General features: G+C 39.6%; 1 protein-coding gene across 7 annotated transcripts in view; it reads right to left on the bottom strand.

Annotated features, from left to right (window-relative positions):
• PIEZO2 (piezo type mechanosensitive ion channel component 2) overlaps positions 1-23,918 on the bottom strand; it is a 195,823-nt gene that overhangs the window by 53,119 nt on the left and 118,786 nt on the right. For all 7 annotated transcript variants that reach the window (XM_081873517.1, XM_081873521.1, XM_081873520.1 and 4 more), the window contains exons 8-16: positions 15,999-16,167; positions 14,551-14,679; positions 13,731-13,769; positions 12,044-12,182; positions 10,512-10,654; positions 9,145-9,381; positions 5,783-5,906; positions 4,060-4,331; positions 2,135-2,283 (exon numbers count right to left, since the gene is read on the bottom strand). In XM_081873517.1, coding sequence (XP_081729643.1) covers positions 2,135-2,283; positions 4,060-4,331; positions 5,783-5,906; positions 9,145-9,381; positions 10,512-10,654; positions 12,044-12,182; positions 13,731-13,769; positions 14,551-14,679; positions 15,999-16,167 — 1,401 coding nt within the window. The remainder of the gene's footprint in view (positions 1-2,134; positions 2,284-4,059; positions 4,332-5,782; positions 5,907-9,144; positions 9,382-10,511; positions 10,655-12,043; positions 12,183-13,730; positions 13,770-14,550; positions 14,680-15,998; positions 16,168-23,918) is intronic.

Here is a 23,918-nt window from a genome sequence, read left to right on the forward strand (position 1 = left end):
AAGTTAATGGTCAGGATGAATTTGACAATGTTTAATATTTGGCAGGAAGCACTTTCTTAGCTGGTTGTAAAACAGCAGCTATAAAGACTATTTGGTGCAGTTTTGGGAATCATACTAGTTCCACATACAACAGAAAACTAATAATATACATATCCATTGTATTGGTCTATGGCCAGAATAATTCATTCATTCATTCATATCTATTATAGCAACAAGAGGCTTGCAAAAAGAACTTTTATAAGTAGTCTTTCTGGTTCTTAAAGTGCATTATGCCAGTGGTTTTCAACCAGTGTGCCGTGGCACCCTGGGGTGCCTTGAATGATGGTCAGGGTGCTGCAGGCAACACTGGCCTCTGTCCCTCTTTCCTTCCCTCCCTCCTCTGATGCCCTCTCGCATCTTTGCCTCCCCTTTAGAGGCTTGCACAGCTGTTTGTTGCAGCAGCCCTAGCTATGAGCTCTGCAGATGAATTATGCCTCTGGGGCTGGCCAGGAGGTGCTGGGTGCCAGGAGCTGAGGTGGCCTTGGAGTAAGCAGGCAAGTGCATTAGAGGCCCAGCCAGCCAGCCCACCAGCCCTTGCTGTTCGGAACGGACAAGTGGGAGGCTGGGCAGACAGGCAGGTACCACGCTGGCCTTTCCTGTGCTTACTGTGTGCAAGGCCTGCCTGGGAGCTGAGTGCCCAGCACTGAAGGGGAGCCTTTCCACCATGCAGTTCTGGCAGTGCCTGTTGCTGCCACCCAAGGTAAGATGCTGGCCTCATGTTCACCTTCAGCCAGCCTCCTTTGGGCCACTAACACTGGGGACATCCTCTTCCCAGGCCCCTGTGGGGCAGTGTGAGGAGGCACCTCTTTTTGGGCCAGAGGGGTAGTTCAGAGCAGTGGCGGTGGCTGCCCAGAGGACTCCCAAGGAGTGGGGAGAGGAGGCTGAGGAAACACTCCACAAGGGAGGGTGTTCAAAAAGGGGTGAGGGGCTGCCGGCTCTGCAGGCAAGGGGTGACATAACTGGGCTCCTGAGCCCCACGGGGTACCGCAGAAAGAATGCAGTTGGTCAAGGGAGCTGTGGACTCAAAAAGGTTGAAAACCTCTGCATTATGCAATCATGCATTCTAACATTTTTTTAAAAAAGTAACTAATTTATCCAGATAACTATATGAATCTGCTAGAGCAGCCAGAGAAGTTTAAATAAATACTATTCATAGGTCAAACAACAAGAGAAGCCATCTGGGCAGCTTACAACATCAAACATGACATTTGGAATCACAGTGGCTACCTTTGCAGATCATGATAAGATTAAAACCATGGCTTACTGTGTCTGAGTGAAGTGCACCCACCCAGCCAGGATGTGAGGTTTGCTTAAACAAACCACAACTGGCAAGCTAATAACTAACCTTGGCTTATCACTATCCCTATGTTAAGCCAGGGATCATGGTTTGTCTCCTCCCAGTGCTAGCAGATATGAAGTCTATTGTGCATGGTAAGCTATTGTTTGTGTGTTACCATCATGTGGAAAGAAAGCTTGTCTTGAAATACAATACAGTGTAATGCATAAAATACAATCAGCCAGGAAGCTTAGCTCCACAACTGCAGAAATTTTAAAATGATCATCCATGAGCCACTCAAAATTAGGTAACAGTGAAACAGCATTGTTTTTATGATGCAGAAAAATGAACAAAACTGTAACCAATGGATGGTGAGAAAAAGAAAGAAAAGGGAGATAAAGCTAAGGAAAAATTAAATAAATATGGCTGAGAGGAAAACAAGCAGCCAACTTCAGAAAGGAAACACTGTTCTTCCCAACTTTGACTCACGTGCATAACATGGGACTTCCCCACTTTAGGGCTAGGATTAGAATGATAGCCATATTTTTGTTTTCACATTGTACATAGTGGACACTGCTTAAGAGATCTTTAAAATATTAAGCAGTTAAGAAATGTTTTAAATTAAAATAAAATATAAAACAAATATTGGTTTGCATCTCATATGTGTGGTTGAATAGATAGCATGAATAAGAAAAATCCATCACAATCCAATTTAACCTGCATTCATATCAGTGGGACTTCTGTGCAGGACTGGCAACACCCAAATCCATAATGTATTTGTTAATAGAAGGTGAGACTATGTTAACAGAAAATACTCACTGTTTCTCATTCATCCCTGTCATGTTTTTCCACAACCCAGGAAATGATTTAAACTGATATGTGTAGATAAAAACAAGTACTAGCATCGTGTAAACCACCACTGACATCCAAAAATATTTCAAAATCCGCCGCCACCATTCATAGTGCACCTGGGAACCAGAAATTCATGTTGTAAAGCAAATTGTTAGCGTTTTATAAATATAATTGCTTATATTCAATTCAATTTGAACATGGCAATTTCAATGGATTGTGGTTGGATTTCTTGTTTACTGAGGAGGTCGATAATATTGTTTGAAGGGCTGTGGTCTGCCTCTTGTTTGCCTGGCATATGAAGGCCTGTTAAGGCAATTATTAACTGCAGTGATAAATATGACACTAAACTAGGGATAGGGAATACACGGTTTAGTTGGATCGCAATTCTCATCAGCCCTTGTCAGCATGGCCAGTGCTCAGAGGTAATGGAAGCTGTAGCCCAAATTCTGAAGGGTCATAATTAACTTTTCCTGCACTAAATGAAAACTGCCAAGACTATGAAACAAGTTGCAATTTGTCTGGTCTTTAAAGTGGCATAGTTAATGCTCCCTGCATGCAGTAACCCTCCTGAACTCCACTATGCACCATTTTAATTGCTGTATAGGTGAGTAGAAAGGGGGGGGGTAGAGGGAGAGAAGAAAAACTTATTGATTAGAGTTCCCTTTTGCTTGACATGAAATTGGTTAGCATTTGGAGAATATTATTTCCATGGGGGCACTCAGAATTATCTGCCCAGGAAGGCCCATCTAACCACCAGTGTAAGAGCTTCTCTTGGCTATGGCTGGTGTTGCAGTCATCCATTTTATTTTATATATATATTCACAGAATTTTAAATTTTTATCTTTTAAGTTACTCTGATCTATTACCTTCTTTTAGTAGATAAGGAACTAGCAAGTTTATTAAATTTTTATATCCAGAAAAAAGAGATCTGAAGAACCATGACTATTTTTCAGTTACAACACTATGAGGTAGTGAAAAGCTACAGCAGTAGTCTAAGAAATATGTCTCTATCCCATTGAAGGCTAAGCCTATACTAGAATATGTGAGTGGGTGCATAGCTACAGTCTGCCAAAAGTTCTTTATACAGAGTTTGGTAAACAAACTTAATCGACTTTGTCAATAGATTAGGTCTTCAGACATCACCTTCAGTAGGTGATGTCCCCCAGTTTATGTTAACTGCCGAGGACACTGTCAAGTAGACATGGTCTAGGCAAGAAGGGGCATGGAGAACATAGTTCATAAAAGAGGAGGAGATTTGGCTAATAGGGGAGATTTGGCATAAGACATTGTCTGAGAGCTAAACAGATTGTATGCAAAGGACATGTTGCTGAACCTTTATAAACCCCGTTGATTAGGACTCACATGTTTTTCTACTGAATTCTGTATTGTTTTGCTGACACTGCTATATAACCTCACTATTGCAGGAAAGCATGGGGAGTGGCATCACTCTGTAAAAACTGACTTTGATGTAAAATAATTAAGAGGGGCAGCTAACAGAGGGTCACATCGGGGGGGGGGAGTATAAGAAGAAGTCTCTCATTGACACCATGCCCAGGAAAATGTACAGGTGCCAGGAGAATGTATGAGGCAGCTTTCACCCTAATGGCCAGCAAACTCCAGAGCTGATAGGCTCTTGCTGGTTAGGAAATGTGTGCTTGCCATTGTCTTGTGCTGTACCCTTACTCTTGGAATCACAAGAACACTGAAGAGATGGTTAAATCCACAATAAAGAGTAATCCACACTATAGGACTTAAATTATTTCTAATCCAAACCTATTGCTTAGGACAAACAATTGCTGTTTTAAAAATATAGTAAGGGTAATTAAACATATACCCTGGTTACGTTAATTAAAAAGTAACAAGCTGAAAAAACCCTATTTTGTTTAACTTACCTGATATAGGACTACACAGAACAAGAAGAGCATCATATAGATGATTTTGTACATGACAATTTTCCCTTCAAAGCTGACAAAAAAGAACATTCCTCCACAGACATAAATCCAGTATTTAATGAACATAGCCATCACCAGGTTTCCCAGGACCTTCATTACATCTTCTTCTTCCTCCTCTTCCTCCTCCACCTCCTCCTCCCCTCTTTCCTCCTCTCCCTCCAATTGCTCCACTTCTTCCTTTTGGGATTCTTCATCTTTTTGGGATTCCTCTTCTGTAAATACAAAATGTCATGAATTTTACATTTGCTCAGTTCATATTACATGGTCTTGCATTGTTGGTAAAAACAAGACTACTGTGGGCAGAGTGCAACTACACTGGGCAGGACACATAGCACAGGAAAAGCTAAAGCAGGTGAGGAAGCAGAGAGAAACTACTCATGTGAGGTGAGCTAATGCTAGGCCAGTACCTGCCAGCCTCCTTCTCATTCCATGGTAAAGGAGAGGATGAGTAGCAGCTGGGAAGTTACCAGTGGTAGTTTAGGGGAGTGCAACTGGTTCACCCAGACTGAGCACTGCAGGGGGCTCCGCAACAATGATATAGAATAGAAGGCTTGCATTACTGGGATCTGATTCACATGATGTTTGAATTCCCTATATTTGCGTTTATGCCATGGAACCATTCACTGACCTTGTCTTAGCTTCAGTGCTAATTAACTGAAACTGAGTCATTGTTTTCTAGATACTTATGACTTTTACTATAAGATGCATGTATATGAGATTTGACCTCTGTATGTGTGGCCTCACTTGAATCATCTGATCTACATATGAGTTGGGTAATTCAATGAAAACGCGAACCCGTAGACTCATTTTTCATTTTCATATATAGCTAATATGTTCTATATAATTTTAAATATCATTTGGTAAAATTTCATTATCTGGCAAAAGTTCTTCAAAATGGCATTTTACACTTGAGAAAAGAAACAGAAGCACGACATGCAAAATGACCCAGAATTTCCCTAATTCTCCCTGCTAAATTTCAGTTAAATTCCTCACTTAGTGAGGCAACAACCGTTTTATGCTTGTCCAATATGTGCGCGACCACATACGTGTGCATCACCACAACCTGGAAGTGGCCAGGAAAGGGGTGGGAGGAAGAGACATAACAGGGCAGAGCAGACTCATTTTTCACATGGTCTAGTCCTTCCCCTGCCCACCCCCCCAATATTCTTAAGAGGGTCTTTTCTCCAGTCTTCAGAGAGTAGCTGGAAGTGGGGAGCCAGAAAAAGCTCCTCCTTTCCTTCCACTCTGCAGTTTTAATCTGAAATCTTAGGCACAGTACTGCACCCAGAACTTAGAAACTGTTCACGCTAATGAAATTCCGTCACAAAATGCGCCTAGAACAATGGGAATTTCGAACACTAAACGTAACCCCCACACAAAACAGTTGTTGCCTTTGTGTCCCACCTCGTTACTTCACACTGTCTTTTCCTCATTTGCCCTGTTTCACTTTCCTATCAGCCAAACTCCCCACACAATGTCATTTCCATCAAAGTCACTTTCTTTGCCCTTTGCACCTTCTACTACCGCTTCACTTTCCTCTTTGTCTCACTTTACTCTTTGTCACACTTTCTCACGTTCGTCCCTTTTGGGCTCACAGATTGCGTTCAGAATGCACAGAATGCATTAAGCACTCAGATATCTTTTAAATGTAATCTGTATTTACCTTTTTCTTCACTCTCTTCTTCTTCAACTTTTACCTCTGATAAAACAGCTTCTTTTAACTGAAAAGCTTTCCGCTCAGTGAGATGTTGTCTGAGCAGTAGCCAAAATGTAATTGCAAAAAGAATCTGCAAGGAGAAATGGGGAGGAGGAGGACAGAGGGGGAAAGTTAGAACACCTAATATGTTGTTTAATATTCATTATCTAATAGAATTACCTACGACATTGTACTTACGAGATGGACACACTCTGGGTGACATTGTAATTAAAGGATGGGGCAACAGTGCCTCTATAGATGTTTGATTACCGCTTCCATCATTCTATTCTATGCTGCTTGGGGATGATGGCACTTTTATGTTTATGAATATATGGAGAGCCACAGGTTTCCATTCCTGCTGTTAATAATTTGTGAGAACTGGATGATATTGCTGAACATCTCCCAGACACTTGCCAACATAATCTGGCCCCCAAATGTCTCTAGAGCCATCTTGATGCTAAGACTGTGCTTTTATTTGGGGATGAATGGTAAAATTAGACAACTATATACCTTTCATTCCATTTTTCATCTGTCACAAATATAACTGTACACAAATTCCCTCCAAGAACTCTCCACCTGATTTGTGGGCAAAGAATTTGCGAGAACCATTAGCTTCTTTGTCATTTTATAAGGATTTGCTTTGTTGTTGTTTTGATGTTGCAACAACTATGTTGGTGGCCTGACCACCATTGTGCACAAAGCTCTAGATCTAGTTTCATTTTACAGAATTTTCTCTAAGTATTCCCCACCATTTTTTGTGTGATGGTCACTAAATTGCAAAATTACCCCTTTTTCCATAAGAAATTTCAGCTCTACTCCAGTGTCAAGACATGAGCCATGGACACAAATGACTTTCAGTGAACAACTCCTTATTCAGTGCTGTTTGTGCCTTTTGGTTTCAGTTTGCCAGCCAACTGGGCATGGCTGCCTCTGGTGGAAGAAGAGAAATGTAGATAACTCTCCAGTCCTCTATTTTGCTTCTAATTTAGTTTCCTTTTCTTTATGAGAGGCAGAGAGACAGAGACAAAGAGGGCAGGATTGTGCTTGCTGATGGGTGCAAAACAGGTCCTCAACTTCTTCCAGTTATGTTGAGATACTTTTATATCCTTGATGTACTTCATATGATAACACAATCTTTATTTTCAGTGATTTGCAGATTCTACTTATGGTTTTGATAACAGACTACACATCTATCCAGTGCCTGCACTCTCCCTCATGTTGTTGTTTTGTTGTTGTTTGTTATGTTATGTTATGTTATGTTATGTTATGTTATGTTATGTTATGTTATGTTATGTTGTTATGTTATGTTGTTATGTTATGTTGTTGTTGTGTTGTTGTGTTGTGTTGTGTTGTGTTGTGTTGTGTTGTGTTGTGTTGTGTTGTGTTGTGTTGTTGTGTTGTGATGTGTTGTGATGTGATGTTATCTTGTGTCCTGTCCTTTGAGAATTGATTTGTAGTCAGTTTCCCTTAATCCCCTGGATTGTTGAGCCAGCAGCACTCTGACCTACTTAGGGAAAAGGCAGTGTTTTAAAAAAATTGTCATTCCCTGATTGTTTTGTGCCTTGCATAGTCAGTGAGAACCATACCACCCATGCCAAATTCCTACCCAACTTTGCCTTTAGAATGCTTTATCTTAATTCTTCACTGATTGTCAACAGTTTTTTTTTAAACATGTAGGATTATGTACTTTTAAGGTGGTTACAACATTCACAGATTAATGTAGTTAAGCAGTATATAAACGTTAATAAAATAAAATAAAATAAAAATAGAATAGAATAGAGAATTGTGCAACCTCATCTTCAGAGGCTTGGGTGGTGCCTTCATGTATAAAGAATAAGTGAAAAAGCACTTTATTCTCCCTTCCCAAAGGCAGCGATAAGCACATTTACTCTGTGACTGACTAGGTTCTGTATCTCATGGTTCTTCCTTTTTCTCTTTTGCATTTTCTAACACATACAAATACCTACACAGAATATTCACTGTGCTTCCATTTTCAAAATCTCTCTGGAGAGTAGTCTCTTCTACAAAGCAACTCACTTTCTATTTAAGAGCACATACTTTGAAAAACGAAACGGAGAGCATTATGGTCTATTTATCTGTCATTTTCTATTGAAAGCAAAATTAAATTTATGTCTAAACCCACAGAGTGTCTTTTATTCAGCGAAATATATCTAGGGTATGTCACTTACTTACTATGGTGTATACATTTATCTTTTTTGCTGATACCATAATTTCATTTTTCTGATAGCCACTACTTTTAGATAAGACATTTTACAAAGCAGCCAATCAAAGTTTATGGCAAAGTTGCTGGCAACATATTAAAGCAGTTAAATCTCTTGAGAGAAATTTATAGCATCAATGAGAGAAAGTGTACAACATATCCAACAGAACCTCTGGACCATTTAATCTGTTTTAAGAGCACTAATGCTGCCTTTGAGAGAAGATAATATAGTGTTTGCTCATTTTCACATTCATTATAAATTAAGGAGTAGCCAGCAGGGAATAAGTAGTACAGAATTCACTTTGAGAGAGAATCTAGTGCATCATAATGAAGGTGCTTGGGCTAGTGAGACAAAGGAATAATGAAATGCAATAGTGGGATTCATGAAACATTTTGTACCTACTTTGCTTCAGAAAAAAAAGACTACTAAATGTGATATTATATTTGAGCTTTCACACAACATAAAAGCCACTTCTTGAAATCTAGTATAATATAGTGAAAGTTTAGCATTTGTTCCCATGTTAATTAGTGGCAGAAATAATCTGTTTGCAACCCTGGTTAAGCCAAAAAATTGTAGGGGTAAAGTTATGAAACTTGGGCAGTATACTAGTGTAAATTTATTTCCTGCTGTTTTCATAGATCAATAATGGGAGAACAGAAGCATGTATGTGTGGAAAGAGTAGGGCTATAGTGACATTGTCCAAGGATGGTGCCATTGTTCTGCCATTCCACTCCCATTAGTGTAAATGAAATTTAGTGTGACATGCCGTTATATCGGTCAAGAAGTCACAGTTCCATAATGCAACAGGTACTATAATGTGAAAGGAATTTTAGAAGATGGGACAGAAACAGCAGCATTAAAATCAAGGAAACTAATGCAATATTCACCACATCTGAATATTCACCACATCTGAATCTGTATACCCATACAGAGGTGCTTTAGGTGTACATATACAGGGCTTTTTAGATCCTGCTCATAGCTTGCACACATTGTATTTTTTCAACAACAACAAAAATCCTTTCACTTCTTTTACTTCTAATGTAAAATCCTGTATGAACTGAGGATCTCATTGGCTTCAGATTGATTCCATTTTAAAACATTATTTACCTTTGATGCTAATTCTGTAGGAGCTTTCCGTTCTAGAAATCCTGAAACCGTTGGAAGTTCATTCTCATTCAGATCAATACTCCAAATGTACTGAAATGTTAATAACAAGTTTCCATATACCACCATAAAAGGTGAACTGATCATAGCATATTTCCTTCGGTCACGCAGCATCCAAAGTATGCAGGACCATATCAGCATCACAAATGTCAACCAGCTATGGTAAGTAATACTCCAGGCCTTAAGAGAAAAGAAAAAGAAATGGAAGTATTATGTCCATTAAAAGGAAAACATGTAAGCATATGGTTTTCTTAACAGTGCTAAGTTTCTAAGTCAGAGGTGTATCCTATTCCCATTAGTTATTGAGAACTGGGAACCTACTGTTTGCAAAGCTGACATAAACTTTCACAACCGAGAAGTTTTTCTAGGAGAATTACAGTTAACACTGAGGCACTTTTCTCCTTTATTTTATGTCTTTATATTGCTACAGCAGAAACATTCCAGTCATCTGAAAATCCAGCAAAGATTAGCAATGTACATGTGTTTTCATATTAATATAGACAATGGCATAAATAGCTAATAACTGGAATTTAATATGGGTTTTTTAAAAACCACATGATTTACTGTTAGCTTAAAATTGATCAATTGTTAAAAAAAAGATGACCTAGTTTGAGTTCTGAGTTTTACACAATCGGGAAGCCTCAGGTTCGCGAACTCCCCACCATCCTTCTTCCACATGGCCAGGAGAACTTCTGCATCATTTAGTTTCATTTTTATAAGAAAAGCTCTGTTTGATCAAAGGCCAGCAACCTGTTACTTCAGCATCCTATTCTTACAGAATCACAGCTTGCTGTGCCATACTATCTAGAGATCAAGGTTTAACAATTTCAAAATAAGCTAACTTAAAACCATGAATTATAAAGCTGGCTTATTTAATCAGTGTTTCCTTTAAACCATGTTTCTTGGTTTGTACAAAGACATAACTGAGCACAACGCTAAGCATGAATCAGGGTAACTTTTATTTGGATCGTTTAGGACTACAACATATTTAACAACAAATTTAAATTCCTGCTCTTTACTACCTCAGGACCAAATGGAAGTTGTAATGAAAGTAATATGTCTACATTACATTACAGCAGATAAAGGATTGCAAGGGACAATACACAAATGGTTGAAGAATAAGAGCATTAACATGAGGGAAATATTTCATTAGATTAAGCATGTTTGTTTCTAATGCTGAGTGAAAAATTACAAATTTAAAAGGAGTAACAATTATAATGATCAATTGTAGGACTTTGACCACAAAATAGTCTTGTTACCAAAATGGACATTTGTTATCAGAGCTATAACAAAGATGTTATATAACCTACCATCATGGCAATCAGAGCACAAACATAACTTTGCTTCATGATAAAATGGAAAACTGTGACCATTGCATGAACTTTGGGATTCACTTCTTCCTCAACATTTTCTTCCTCATCCTCTTCTTCCTCTTCTTCTTCCTCTTTCTTTTCTGAGGGGACAAAAATAACTGCATGAGTTGCAAAACTCAACATGAATTGTATTCAAAGGCTCCCTTTTAGGGATTGTCCCGTTCATGGAAGATTTCTATTTATGTTAGATTTCTGTTAACTTAAACTCATTGAAGAGAACTTTTGGATCTATTCATGGTATGACCATGAGGCTCCAAATCCTCTTTTTCTCATAAGGTTAATAGTAGAAGTGGCTATCATAGTATAGAATATTCAGATGCTTGGTAATTAAAATTGGATGTGTAAATTTGTAGTACTGTCTATATCTATATCTATATCTGTGCACAATGGGAATCCCGCTCTTTAACAAGACTCAGGAAGTGGTGGGCTGGCCAATAAGGTGGCAGCTCAACCAAAGTCACTAAATCGTTCAAAAATAGAAAAACCTTGTCCTTTAGAAAGTTACTAGCTGCTGTCTCTCTGCAAAGGGTTCCTGACTAGTCTTGAAACAAAACAAAGAACATGGCTTGGAGTCAGGAAAGCACAGGGAGAGGTGAGAAAGGAAGTTCTACTAAAGGCTTAGCTGAGGAAAGAAAGACTCATGCTCTTATAGTCTGTATTTGGAGTGGTATGATTTGAGAAAGTGTGTTGTTTATCAGTCTCCTGGAAGCAACTCAAAAATCTCAGCTTGTGGAGCAATCTCCTGTGCAGAGGACTGAACTACAGAGAAGTGTGGAGCACTCTGAGTGGGGAAGATTAAGCCAGAATACCACAAAATGTATTTCTTCACAGGTTGAAGAAAGTGGGGGTGCCTTCTGCTCCCACTCATGGGAAAAACTTATCTTACTGTCTCACTCTAAATGTGAAAGAGGCTTTTTCACAAGGGCATGAGGGCCAATTCATAACAAAAGACATGGGTGGGGAGTTCCTAGGACATCCTGAGTTAATGAACTGTCATGTCACATGGTGAAGGAACAGCCATTGGGGTGTTTCTGCTTTCAGCAAGGCACTCTTGCCAATCCTAAAGTGAGTGAGCTTGGAAGTTCTCAGGAAATGCCCAAAAGGAACATTCTTGATATACATAATCTATTAGCAAGGTGATCTTCCCCTTGCTGAAAAGGGGAGGGGCTTGGACTTCTCAGGAAATGCAGAAAGGGCACTTTAGTGTAAGCGGGGTATGCTTGCTGGTGGGTACTCATTTATTCCCATATCCCAGAATTAATTCAAGCAGGTGCTAATTGGCATGTGTTTGGATCATCACTTTGTCACACAACAGGACCTTTTTCTGCCCAGCACAATCATGTATTCATTGCTCATAGCCAAGCTAAGCACACTTCTTAATAACAATGTATTCCTATCAGGAATGTGGGACAGAACAAAATGGACATAAAAAGAACAAGTGTTTATTCCCAAACAATTTTCACTACTACCTAAGTCATCAACTGTTGGGTCCCATTTGTAGTGCGGTCTTGAATACATATCTACCCTCGCAGGCCCATTCTCCATGGGACACAATGGGTGTATGCTCTGATAGTCTACAGGTGTACCATTCACTGTCACTAGAAGAACCTGTTGAATTAAAGTTACAGAAAATGAATCCTTTTAAAATAAACACAATACATTTTTATCACTTTTGTTGTCAAAAATATCAATGATGCACAGTAATCTATCCACAGTTGCCCTACACATTAAATATTAACTACAGTGGTGCCTCGCAAGACGAAATTAATCCGTTCCGTGAGGCTCTTCGTATAGCGGTTTTTTCGTCTTGCGAAGCAAGCCCATTGACAGCTTAGCGGATTAGCGCTATTAGCGGTTTAGCGGCTTTTAGCGGATCAGCTGATAAGCGGCTTATCAGCGGATCAGCTGACAAGCGGCTTAGGGCTTAGGAAAAGGGGAAAAAAAGGAAAAAAACCCCGCAGGAACTCACAAGACATTTTTGTCTTCCGAAGCAAGCCCATAGGGAAATTTGTTTTGCGAAGCGCCTCCAAAACGGAAAACCCGCTAGACAAAAGGGTTTTCCGTCTTGCGAGGCGTTCGTCTTGCGGGGCACCACTGTATTACATGATTAACAGGCAATCAGAAGTCCAAACAATTCTCACACATGACAAAATGCAACATCCAAATTGGTCTAACACTACTGTACTAAAGGTAAAGGTAAATGACCCCCTCTTGTCCCCTATATCTTCTCCAGAGGGTTGCAGTAACCCCCAGAATAAATTTAGGGGGTATACAGGGAGAGGCAGTTCCGTTGCATAGTCAAAAGCCTTTGCACTTGCAGAACTGTTTATTTGGATGCTGCCCATGATCTGTAAATAATAGAAAGAGTGGTTGTGGGTACCCAGCTATTTCAAAATATCTCAAAGTCTGGCAGGAAGTTACACATCTACTTCTGCTTCTAAGCTGTTTGCAGGCAGATAACTTGAAAGGCTAGGATCTTCTATTGAGCCAGATGGTGCTGTTGTTGCACCTGTTATTATTCATTATGGGCTGTATCCAACACTGCAGCTCTGCTAGTACAACATACTTCAATGCACACAATGGAACTTCCTGTTTCCTCTAACCCCTGTACTGTTGGGAGACCATTAGGACCAGATTTGGGGATGTGCAGGGGGAAGAAAGGAAACTGAACTTCTGTTATGCTAGTGAAACTCTGCTGAAGCAGGATTGGATACAACTCAGAACTTGTAGGCTTCCCATTAACAAAACGTCTCAGGGAAGCAAACAACTGTTAATAAAATACAAAATAAAAATCAGTAATATAATCACAATATTGTAAGAATAACTGAGTAGTACAATACATAGTGATACAACAGCAAACCATGTTATTAAGCCTCATAAGCCAAATGGAAGATATTTTTTTCAGCAGGTGTTTAGAAGATGAGCTGGGGGGCTAAAAGGATATAAAAGTCTCCTCGCTTTAGATGTTGCTGCTCAACACATGAGGCTGGGAGGAGCATAGCTTTGGGGATGGGGTGAACCACATGTCCCCAAAGTCCCTTTGGACTGTACCTCTGTCCCTTTGTGTGAGTAATGTGTGAACAAGGCTTATCTCTAAACAATATAATAAAAATTCACAGTGCAAATTAACTCCAAAAATGAGACAATGGTACTAACATCAGATGGCTTGTGATCATCTTGAGTCATTGACAGAAGCTGCAAAAGCAAGGCAAGAATAGCTTATTAGTTAAGAATTATAGCTGAAGCGTAAAATATTCTTAATAGCTTTAGGCTTTGGTTCCGAATGGACCATTTGCTTTGAGGAATGTGTTAATCACTGCATGCATATCAAGAGAAGAAGAAGCGTTTGGATTTGATATCCCGCCTTTCACTCCCCTTCAGGAGTCTCAAAGCGGCTAACAATCTCCTTTCCCCTCCTCCCCCACAACAAACACTCTGTGAGGTGAGTGGGGCTGAGAGACTTCAAAGAAGTGTGACTAGCCCAAGGTCACACAGCAGCTGCATGTGGAGGAGCGGAGACACGAACCCGGTTCCCCAGATTACGAGACTACCGCTCTTAACCACTACACCACACTGGCTCTCTCATTGTTTCTAGTCAAAGGTTCAAATGAGTTGAAACACAATAATGATGCTAACAACTTTTGAGAAATCCTGCAATGCTACATAGAAGGCTAACGTTAAAAGAAAAGCAGTCAAAATTCCCACTAGATGCACACAAGCCCACCTAAAAGAACTCTCATGCAGCTTTTATGTCAAATGTTTGAAAACCAAGAGACTAGTTAAAATCAGGAGATGCTAAGTGGTACGTTTATACAGCAATATTTGTATTTTTTAAGTGCTTGTAGCAACATTCGCTCCTATGTTGTGCTTAAAATTGTACAAACTGTATCATCATACAAAGTCAGAAACATGAAACATAGCACTCCTGATCATTAACTGGATAATTACAATCCAACTACTTTATATTTGACCTTACTTTTCTTTCATCAGTTGTGTAGCGGCTTGTATACCACAAACTGCGCCTTCTTTCTGCAGTCATTTGGACATGAGTGCAGTCTGTTTCCTCTTCCCTGTTACCAGATTTATCATCATCATCAGGTATATGCTAAAGAACAAATGGCTATGTTAGCTCCAGAATAACCAGTTATTTAGCTGCTAAGTTTTGCTTTAAAAATGGGGGAGGGGGATTTTCTTGCCAAGATAAATAGGATTAAATTTATATACCACCTTTCATCCAAGGCAGGCTTCCTCAACCTCGGCCCTCCATATGTTTTTTTTCTACAACTCCCATGATCCCTAGCTAGCAGGACCAGTGGTCAGGGATGATGGGAACTGTAGTCTCAAAACATTTGGAAGGCCAAGGTTGAGGAAGCCTGATCCAAGGATTACAGGGCAGTTTACAATCTATGCAGTGTTTAGCTTAATATATTTCTTTCCCAGGCAAGCCCATATGAACTTTTCAGACAAGTATGAAGACTAATCAATCTCAACACATTTTTGGCTAGACAGGTTTAAGCAACACTGCAAACATCAACAGGTAATGGTAACTTCATCTTGACAACATTAATCATGGGCAACATGGCAATTCTTACTCTCCTGTCCCTTGCAGCTCCCCATCTCCTCCAGGGTTTTCCCCCAACCCTCTAAAGCAGAATTTGGATGTTTGCAGGAGGCTACAGGGAGAAGGGGAATCTGTTCCACCAATGGATATATATACACAGTATCAGGGCCGGCAGTGGTGGACAATGAGTTCCTTGGAGTCTGGACCTGCCACCCCTGTGGATCCTGCTGCCTGAGGCTGTTATTTCACCTTGCCTCATGGGCAGACCAGCTCAGCACAATATACTACATGTTTACTTCCCCTTCACCCCTGAGCATGGAGAAGATAGGGAGGTTACAAGGGTCAGGCAAATAACACATGAGCGTGTAAGAGTATTCATCCAGAGCACACATCACCACAATGAATAAGTAGAGCATGCACTCATAAAGGCCATGTTATGTCACACCACATATAAGGTATCTGAAGAAGTGTGTATGCACACGAAAGCTTATACCCAAAACAAACTTAGTTGGTCTCTAAGGTGCTACTGGACAATTTTTTAATTTTTCCACATATAACCTATTACTGAGCTAGTGAGCATCTGAACAAACCCTCCATTGTGCAAAGCACTCTCCCTAGCCTACTCTGTCTTCCCTGAAGCACCCACCCCTGGCATTTACATTATGAGGAAATTACTGGGTTAATAACTTTTCTACTAACATGTAGCTCTGCCCTGAATTACATACAAGTCATCTCTTTTTCGTAATTCACAATGCACATTTGTTAAATTTTATGCACAAATATTGCCACATCCTGAAATGATGTCTACACTCTTTTCCTGAAGATTTTCTCATTACTATATAGGAAGAAGAGAGTTGTTTTACCTGTACAATAGGTTCATGGAGCCAAAGTCGAATGAGAGTTGCTAGCGTATAGTATAACAGGAGCACCAAGATGGGGCTAGTATGGTGATACCAAAACAACTTTTGGTTAGTTATAATTTTCCAAGTGCTTGAACAGTTGGTCTGAATAACTGAAGTGACACCAAATAATCTGTTGAAATGATAAAACAGGAGATATTACATAAACAATACAGATTATCATCATGACATTCTGACCGTCTGAATTCATGGCTTCTTATTCAGTCAGCACAAAGTCCCTACAATTGTATCAGGAATTTGGATTAGCAAATCATTCTGGCTATTGCCTTTGGTAACTGAGACCTCATTCAACTTCTACATTTTTGTGTGTGAATATAATTAAGCATGAAGATATTACCTGCTTTGTCTTCTTTTCTTGGGAAACATTTCTCTTTAGTTTCATTGTTTAAAACTTTGTTTTATTTGGTGTACTAAAGAATCTATAGAGTTTGCCAACCTACTAAGAGATGCCTCTGAGTAATTTTACCAATTCTAGTGTCAATTAGATTTAAATCACTGGACCCTATGTGCAAATTGTTTTGATGGGTATGTAGTGATGCAAAGCTGTTGCATATAATAGCTCGTCCATACCTTACATTTAAAGCACATCCAATACAGATTTAAAACCCATGACTTCCTACAACGAACCCTCTAAACCAGGCTTCCTCAACCTTGGCCCTCCAGATGTTTTTGGCCTACAGCTCCAATGATCCCTAGCTAGCAGGGACAGTGATGATGGGACTTGTAGTCTCAAAACATCTGGAGGGCCGAGGTTGAGGAAGCCTGCTCTAAACAGTAGTCTTGCCTCTCACAGAGCCACAATTCCCAGTACTATTAACAAGCTGTAATTGCCAGGATTCTTTGGAGAAGTCATGTGCTTTAAACGTGTGTTGGATATGCTTTAACTGTATGGTGAGCCTCTGCCCTCAGTCGTGGGCATAAGTTCTTACCAGCTGCACTCTGATCCAGTAGGTTCATGCCTATGAGAGATTCAATGACAATGCAAAGCCACAATATAACCAGCTGGCTTCTGCAGCCACTTCAGTGTTGGCGTGCCCTATGTATGTTCATGCAGCTGCATTAAACTTTTGAATGAGTTTCTCAATAAGATGGCTGCTTGCAGGACCCAATTAAGGGAGCTGGCTGAGTAAAGACCTCCTGCTCTTCCCCAATTAGTTTGTGTGTGCGATTATCTCTGTAAGTTTGCAGAAAAGGAAATGTTTTGTGTTTTCCAAAGGTAAATGAATATTCATAACCAATCTACTGAGCGGCCATAACATGAGCAGGATTTCAGGTTATACAAGCCACAAATAATGTTATTACTGTTCTGAGGAACATTAAACAAACATCAAACTGGAAAATAGTAAAAATGAAACAAAAAAAAACAGGTGGCTGACACATTGTTGCTCTGTCAATTCATTTCCCCAGCAAAAGCTTACTGAATTAATGCAATCATGTCTCTGGTGTATATGTGCTGTGATCTGCTCTTCCTGACACATTCACAGCCTATGACCTTGATAAATGCAAGATACTGATTTAGCATTAAAGCGCATAGTGATGTAAGAGTGGAAATATTGCTGTTCTCTTAAAAAACAGGAAAATGTTTTTCTTCTACTTCCACCTACAGCAAAGTAGCCAACTGTGGATATAGCTATCATCGCAAAGACCAGACTACCTTAAGATGGGTTCATCTGAAAATGGAGGCATGTACCCTACTTTTGCTAATATTCATGTCTCCTTGCAGGTTCCGTCCCCAATAAAGTCTTAAACTGGGGAGAGAAGAGGTGGCGGGGGTTAACAGGCAGAAAAGAAGGCTTACTCCCACACATGATATACATTTGTGGGTCTCACCTTAGCTGTGGCTTATTGGCAGAGGGCCCTCTACAGGAATGCGGATTTCAGCAGGTGCCCACCTGTACCAACCCCACACACCAATTTTTTTTATTTTTTTTTTTTATTGCTGCTTCTGCTGTCTTATTCTTGTAGTGTAGAATTACTCTTTGATTGTACAGCCTAGAATTTAAATTTTAATTAAAGGTTCACATAGAAATCTTATTTAAAAGCTACAGACAACAACTATCATTTGCAGATTGGAGGGAACCAGCTTTGGGATCACATGTATCAATGCTAACCATACTTTCTATCTTAACCAAGAGGTTGAAGATTTGCAAATCCTGGTCAAGAATAATCTAGTTAGTACTGCCACATTTCTTCCCATATAACACCTGCTATGTATCCTCTATGTCAAATACTCAAATGCAATAATTATAAACATTTTAATAAGAAATGGTGACACTGAAGAAATTATTAACAGTTCTAATACATGAAAAGCAGCACAGCTTTACTTCAAGAAGATGCATTCAATTTTCAGTTTTCTAAATTTGTGCAAGCACTTCTGACACCTGAATTGTATGCTTTCTAAATGACATCGTATGTTTCAGGTATTATATATAAATATATCTGTAATGTAAGTATGCAAAAGATTTCACACACATACATAGGTTATTATGTCAATATGTACGGAACAATCCTGTAAGGCAATGTCAGTATAATTCTCTTATTAACTATTGATACATTTCTTTCATCAGAATTTATCTTCACAGAACAGAATGACTGTCTCCATACACAAACATCCATCACAAGTCACTTGAGTACGTTATTACTTAATGACTGAGGTCATCCAATTGTTGTTAACCATTATGCTCTGACAAGTAGCACCACTTTCCACTAATAAAAAGCCACAAACTCTAAATCCCAATGACATTGTATGGATACAATATTTATCTATGATAAAAAATGCATTTTGTTATAAAACATATGCAACGTCATGACTGCATTTGTCCAGAAAAGCTGGAATCCAGTTAACCATAATTAAACAGCAGCAATCTGGAAACATCTACCGACTTTCTTCCATACTACATACTAAGCAACGCATGCCCACAGGTTACAAAAACACCTATGTTAGGGTGTGTACAAGGTTTTCTTCAATCACTTGTGAAATCACTGCCGTAACTAAAGAGTTCTTGCTCACTGTGACAGTGCTTGTACTTTAAAAATCAAAAGTGCTATCCCTCTTGTAACTATAGTGCAGGCATCCCCAAACTTGGCCCTCCAGATGTTTTGGGGCTATAATTCCCATCATCCCTGACCACTGGTCCTGTTAGCTAGGGATGATGGGAGTTGTAGTCCCAAATCTGTAGGGCCGAGTTTGGGGATGCCTGATATAGTGTATATAGTTACACTATACAAATACACTGTTACAGTCAAGAAAATACTACACACACACACACACACACACACACACACACACACACACTGTTACTTTTGTTTTAATATGTTTTTTATTGCTCATTCCCAGATTCCTCTATACCTCTTTTCTACTGAGTCCTAGTTTCCATTGCTTTAACCGAATCAAAGTTTTTCTGGCAATGGCAAAACCAGCACTATTATAACATTCCTTCTGGCAACACTTTTTCTATTAAACAGAACTAATCTGAAATGCAGAGGGGCTGAACATAAAACTCTGAATAAGTTTAAGCCTGTGGGTAAATGTCAACCATGTAATCAGGGCAAATGCTATCATTAGGACAACTAGGCAGCAGCCTAGGCCGCAGACTCCAGAGGGGCACAGCAGTAAGGGTAAAGGAGCCCTGGACGGTTAAGACACGTCAACGGCGATTATGGGGTGCAGCGCTCATCTCGCTTTCAGGCCAAGGGAGCCTGCGTTTGTCCACAGACAGCTTTCTGGGTCATGTGGCAAGCATGACTAAACTGCTACTGGCGTACAGAGGACCATGACGAGTGCCAGAGCACATGGAAACATTGTTTACCTTCCTGCCACAGTGGTATCTATTTATCTACTCGCACTGGCATGCTTTCAAACTGCTAAGTTGGCAGAAGCTGGTGTAGCTTTATGCATTTATTCATTGTTAACTTTTTATTATTCTTGTTTTTAACAAACTTGGTGGCAGGCAACAATAACACACAAGACTTATTTATTTAATATGAACTAGAATCAACCATGAACTTTTATTTGCCGTCAAACCTGCTATGCTTAGAACAAGATTTCAATATTAAACTTTTAAAAAAGATAATAGATTGTTTTGGCTGTGTAGATCCAGAATATCAAGACAGTATATTTCTTGAATTAACTTTCTGGCTGTTGCATTTCATTCAAGCAGTATTAATCTGCCAAAAACAAAAAAAAATCCTCTTCTTAGATTCTGACACCTGCAAAAGATCTATACTGTCAAATAATCCTAAGTAGTTCTGTTGTGATGTAAGCACATTGCATAGCCTATTTCCTTCCTGCTTAGCCAAACCAGGTTGTGTCACCACCTTCTTCTGACCCAGAAGCACAGCAAGTGATCTCCTGCAGTTATGCACACTGACCTCCAGTTCTAGCTTTGAGTAGACATTGTGATGGGAGGTGCTCCCACTATTGCTATACCCTGCAGGAAATATTAAGCACAAGGAACAATATTCCCTGCTATCATCTAAAGAGAAGACCACCCAGATTAAAACATGCAAGCACAGGGATCCATACAGATTGCAAAGGGCTATCTTAAGCCATTACTAGCATTTTATTGCTACCTAGATGTATAGGCACTAACAACACAAAATATATTTTATATCAAATCATGCAGTTAGGGCAGTGCCATCTTATGTTCCCTGAGGCTCTTAAGTAAAGCTCTGAAGAGTGGTAATAAGAACCAATCCAGATTTTTTTATACTTTGAAAATTTGTTCTACAAAGCTATTTTAACTTAGTGAGGAAGTGATAAATAAAGTGATCTACAAGGGGCTACACCATTACAATGACTTGAGAGCACCTTCCAGATGTTCTATAAAAATAATAACAATGGAAATCTGGCTATCGAGCTTCAGCAGATTTTAGGATAATGTGTATATGTTTTCATCCACTTTCTTTTTGATCAAAAATGTGTTGGTGATTTTTGTAGGCAGTGGGCTCCACATTTTTTTTTTTAAAGCCTACACAAAGAGAAAGAAAAAGAAAGAGAGTGCATCTTGCTAACAGAACTATGTCCAAGCTGGTCCTAATCTTTCAGCTTCTATAAATATACTCATCAGAATGGGTTGGATGAGATATGATTTTTACAATTAAGAGGAAAGTCAGCAAGAGATGTCACCTGAGGAGGAGATGTCACTTGGCCTCAGGTCTCAGGTGCCAGATAGAGAAAACCAGAGGGCTGTATTGAGTTTCTCACTCCTGGTTTAGAAGCACCCAACACACGTCAGAAAAAATCTTGCTTAACAAGACTTCAAGGGTACTACTGCAGGAGATATGGTTTAACCATATAGTGCTAGCCCAATTTGGAGCTATTTGCTTTTCCAAATTAATTGACAGGCAGCAGTCTTAGGTGTCTTATACATGCCTCATGCCAACCTAATTTATGCTATGTAAGTGTTGTATAGAGACATTGTGGTTGGGATGCCTTTTCCTCCCTCCTCCTCCTCCCTGCTGTTGCCTCACTACTGCTACACCCCTTTGTCACCACCTCCAATGCAGTACCATTCTCACCCATCAATGTTGCATACTGAGGAAGGAAGGCAATGTGGCTCAGCTGGCTGTGTCTGTACCATTTTGTTGCAATTGTAGCAAACAAACAGTCTAGCAAGAAGAGGTGAGAGGAAAAGGCAGTGTAGGGGCAGAGGTGGCAACTGTGAGCTACCTCAGTACAGTGGTACCTCGGGTTAAGTACTTACTGTAATTCGTTCCAGAGGTCCGTTCTTAACCTAAAACTGTTCTTAACCTGAAGCACCACTTTAGCTAATGGGGCCTCCTGCTGCCGCTGCGCCGCCGGAACATGATTTCTGTTCTCATCCTGAAGCGAAGTTCTTAACCTGAAGCACTATTTCTGGGTTAGCGGAGTCTGTAACCTGAAGCGTATGTAACCTGAAGCGTATGTAACCTGAGGTACCACTGTATAATGGCTGCTTCAATATCGCTTAACATTCAGGACAATCTTTTAAAAAACAGATTAGATCTGGTTCAGGCTCATGGAAAATATACCTCCCACCAGCAATTATGCCACAGCATTCTGTACTAACTGCAATTCATGGATCAATTACAAGAAAAGCCCCAGATACAATGCGCTGCCATAATCCAGTCTTGAAGTTACCAATGCAGGGACTATTGTGAGCAAACTATCCCCACTTGGTAATGGCTGCTGCTGTACCAGCAGAAGCTGATTAAAGGCACATATTCTTTTAAGAGCCAAAAGGCTGCTACAAAAAAGTGGCAAGTGGAAAGAGCTTTTTTATCTTCTTTGAATTGCTTCCAAGTATGACCCGATAAATTTCTAGAAACCTGTCTGAGACATCAGGTTGTGGGCAAATTAAAAAACGGTGCAAATTATGTGCCTTTAGGAAAAGTAGTTCAGAGCCTTACATGGTTAACTCAAAAAGCCCACCAAGCTGGTGTAAAATACTACTTTGAGATATTTGAGAAGTGTCAAAGAGCATTATTTCTGCTCTACAAAATGATGAACAAGCAGTTCCTACAATAAACCTCAAACACAGGAGAGACTATGAGAAAGAACACAAATGAAGCGTGCAGGGAAGCTATATTAGGAGGTGTATTTTGGAATTAAGAGGTACATCCTGGAGTGTCCTAGCATAATGAATCAAAATCAACTGAAGAGCCTAGCAACTGTCATCCAAAAGAAACTGGAGGCATCAAATTTCAAAGCTGCATAGCAAATTAAACTCTTCAGCTACAGACATTAATCTCACTGGGTCAGTGTTCTTTGAACATTGCAAAATAATGCCCATGATCTATAGCCAATTTGTTTTAGAAGAAAAGGTTCACCAGTACATGGCACATGGGAGGGTTTGTCTGCTTTGCTATTAATTGTACAAACACGTCAAATAGGTTGAAGCTCTGAAGCATCTGCAAATGTGAGTGGTATTTTTCCTTTATTAGGGCAGGTGGCTACATACCACAGAACATTTATCTAATTCCGATCTATTTCAGAGAAAAATATCCCTATTTCTGGTACATCTCAGGGAAGTGCCTTAAAACGTTTCTACAACGGTTAAGAGAAATATGTGTTTGGTTCAAATACTTTAGCATCACAAATTGAGGTTCAGCTAGATAGGGTCAACTTTGGATCTTCATAATATAGGACTAGTCTGAGACTGTGTGGGACTATTCTAGTTCTGAAAAAGTCCTGGGAAACATGAGCAAGAGACTGGGGGTGAGGAAAGCCTTTCAGCCATGAGCTGGTATTACCCAATTTGGCTTTTACTGATTCCACACCTATTGCATCATTTATAATTAATTTCCAGTTTTGTTAAAATAAGAATTCCCACTTGCTTTCTTTACTTTTGCTCATTGCCTTCAACAAGTCCCAGAGATAAACAACTGAACAAGGTTCTTTTTTCCTCATCTATAATGCTCAGTTTAAGTGCTGAGGATTTTGGGACTGGTCAGATGAGGATAGAGCCATCAAAAAAGGTGAAGAAATACTCCAATTGAATAGTTGCAGTTATTGAGCTGTTGCTAGGGAGCTGAGTGCTGACAACCTATTGAAGGCATCCTTAGTCTCTTTCCAAACCTGCAGTTTTCAGCTAACTGAAGTACTTTTCTAATGAAAAAACCTGTAACAGCTAGACTGATCCTCCCTCCCCTGGCAGTAGCTACTGATCTGAGTAACTCTGGTGACTTTTGTTCCCCACCTTGTATTTTCAAAATTTTAATATGGTAATATATTTTTATATTATTCCTATTTAATGTTTATATTGCTGTTGCCAGATTTGAGAGGAACCTATCTGCAAAAGCAGCTTATTTTTTATTTTTTTAAAAAATGTAAATAAAATTGTGGGTATGATTGTCAATAGCCAATAATATTCAGTTTCTGAT

Source organism: Podarcis erhardii (assembly GCF_964252035.2).
Source record: "Podarcis erhardii genome assembly, chromosome: 8".
Lineage (NCBI taxonomy): Eukaryota > Metazoa > Chordata > Lepidosauria > Squamata > Lacertidae > Podarcis > Podarcis erhardii.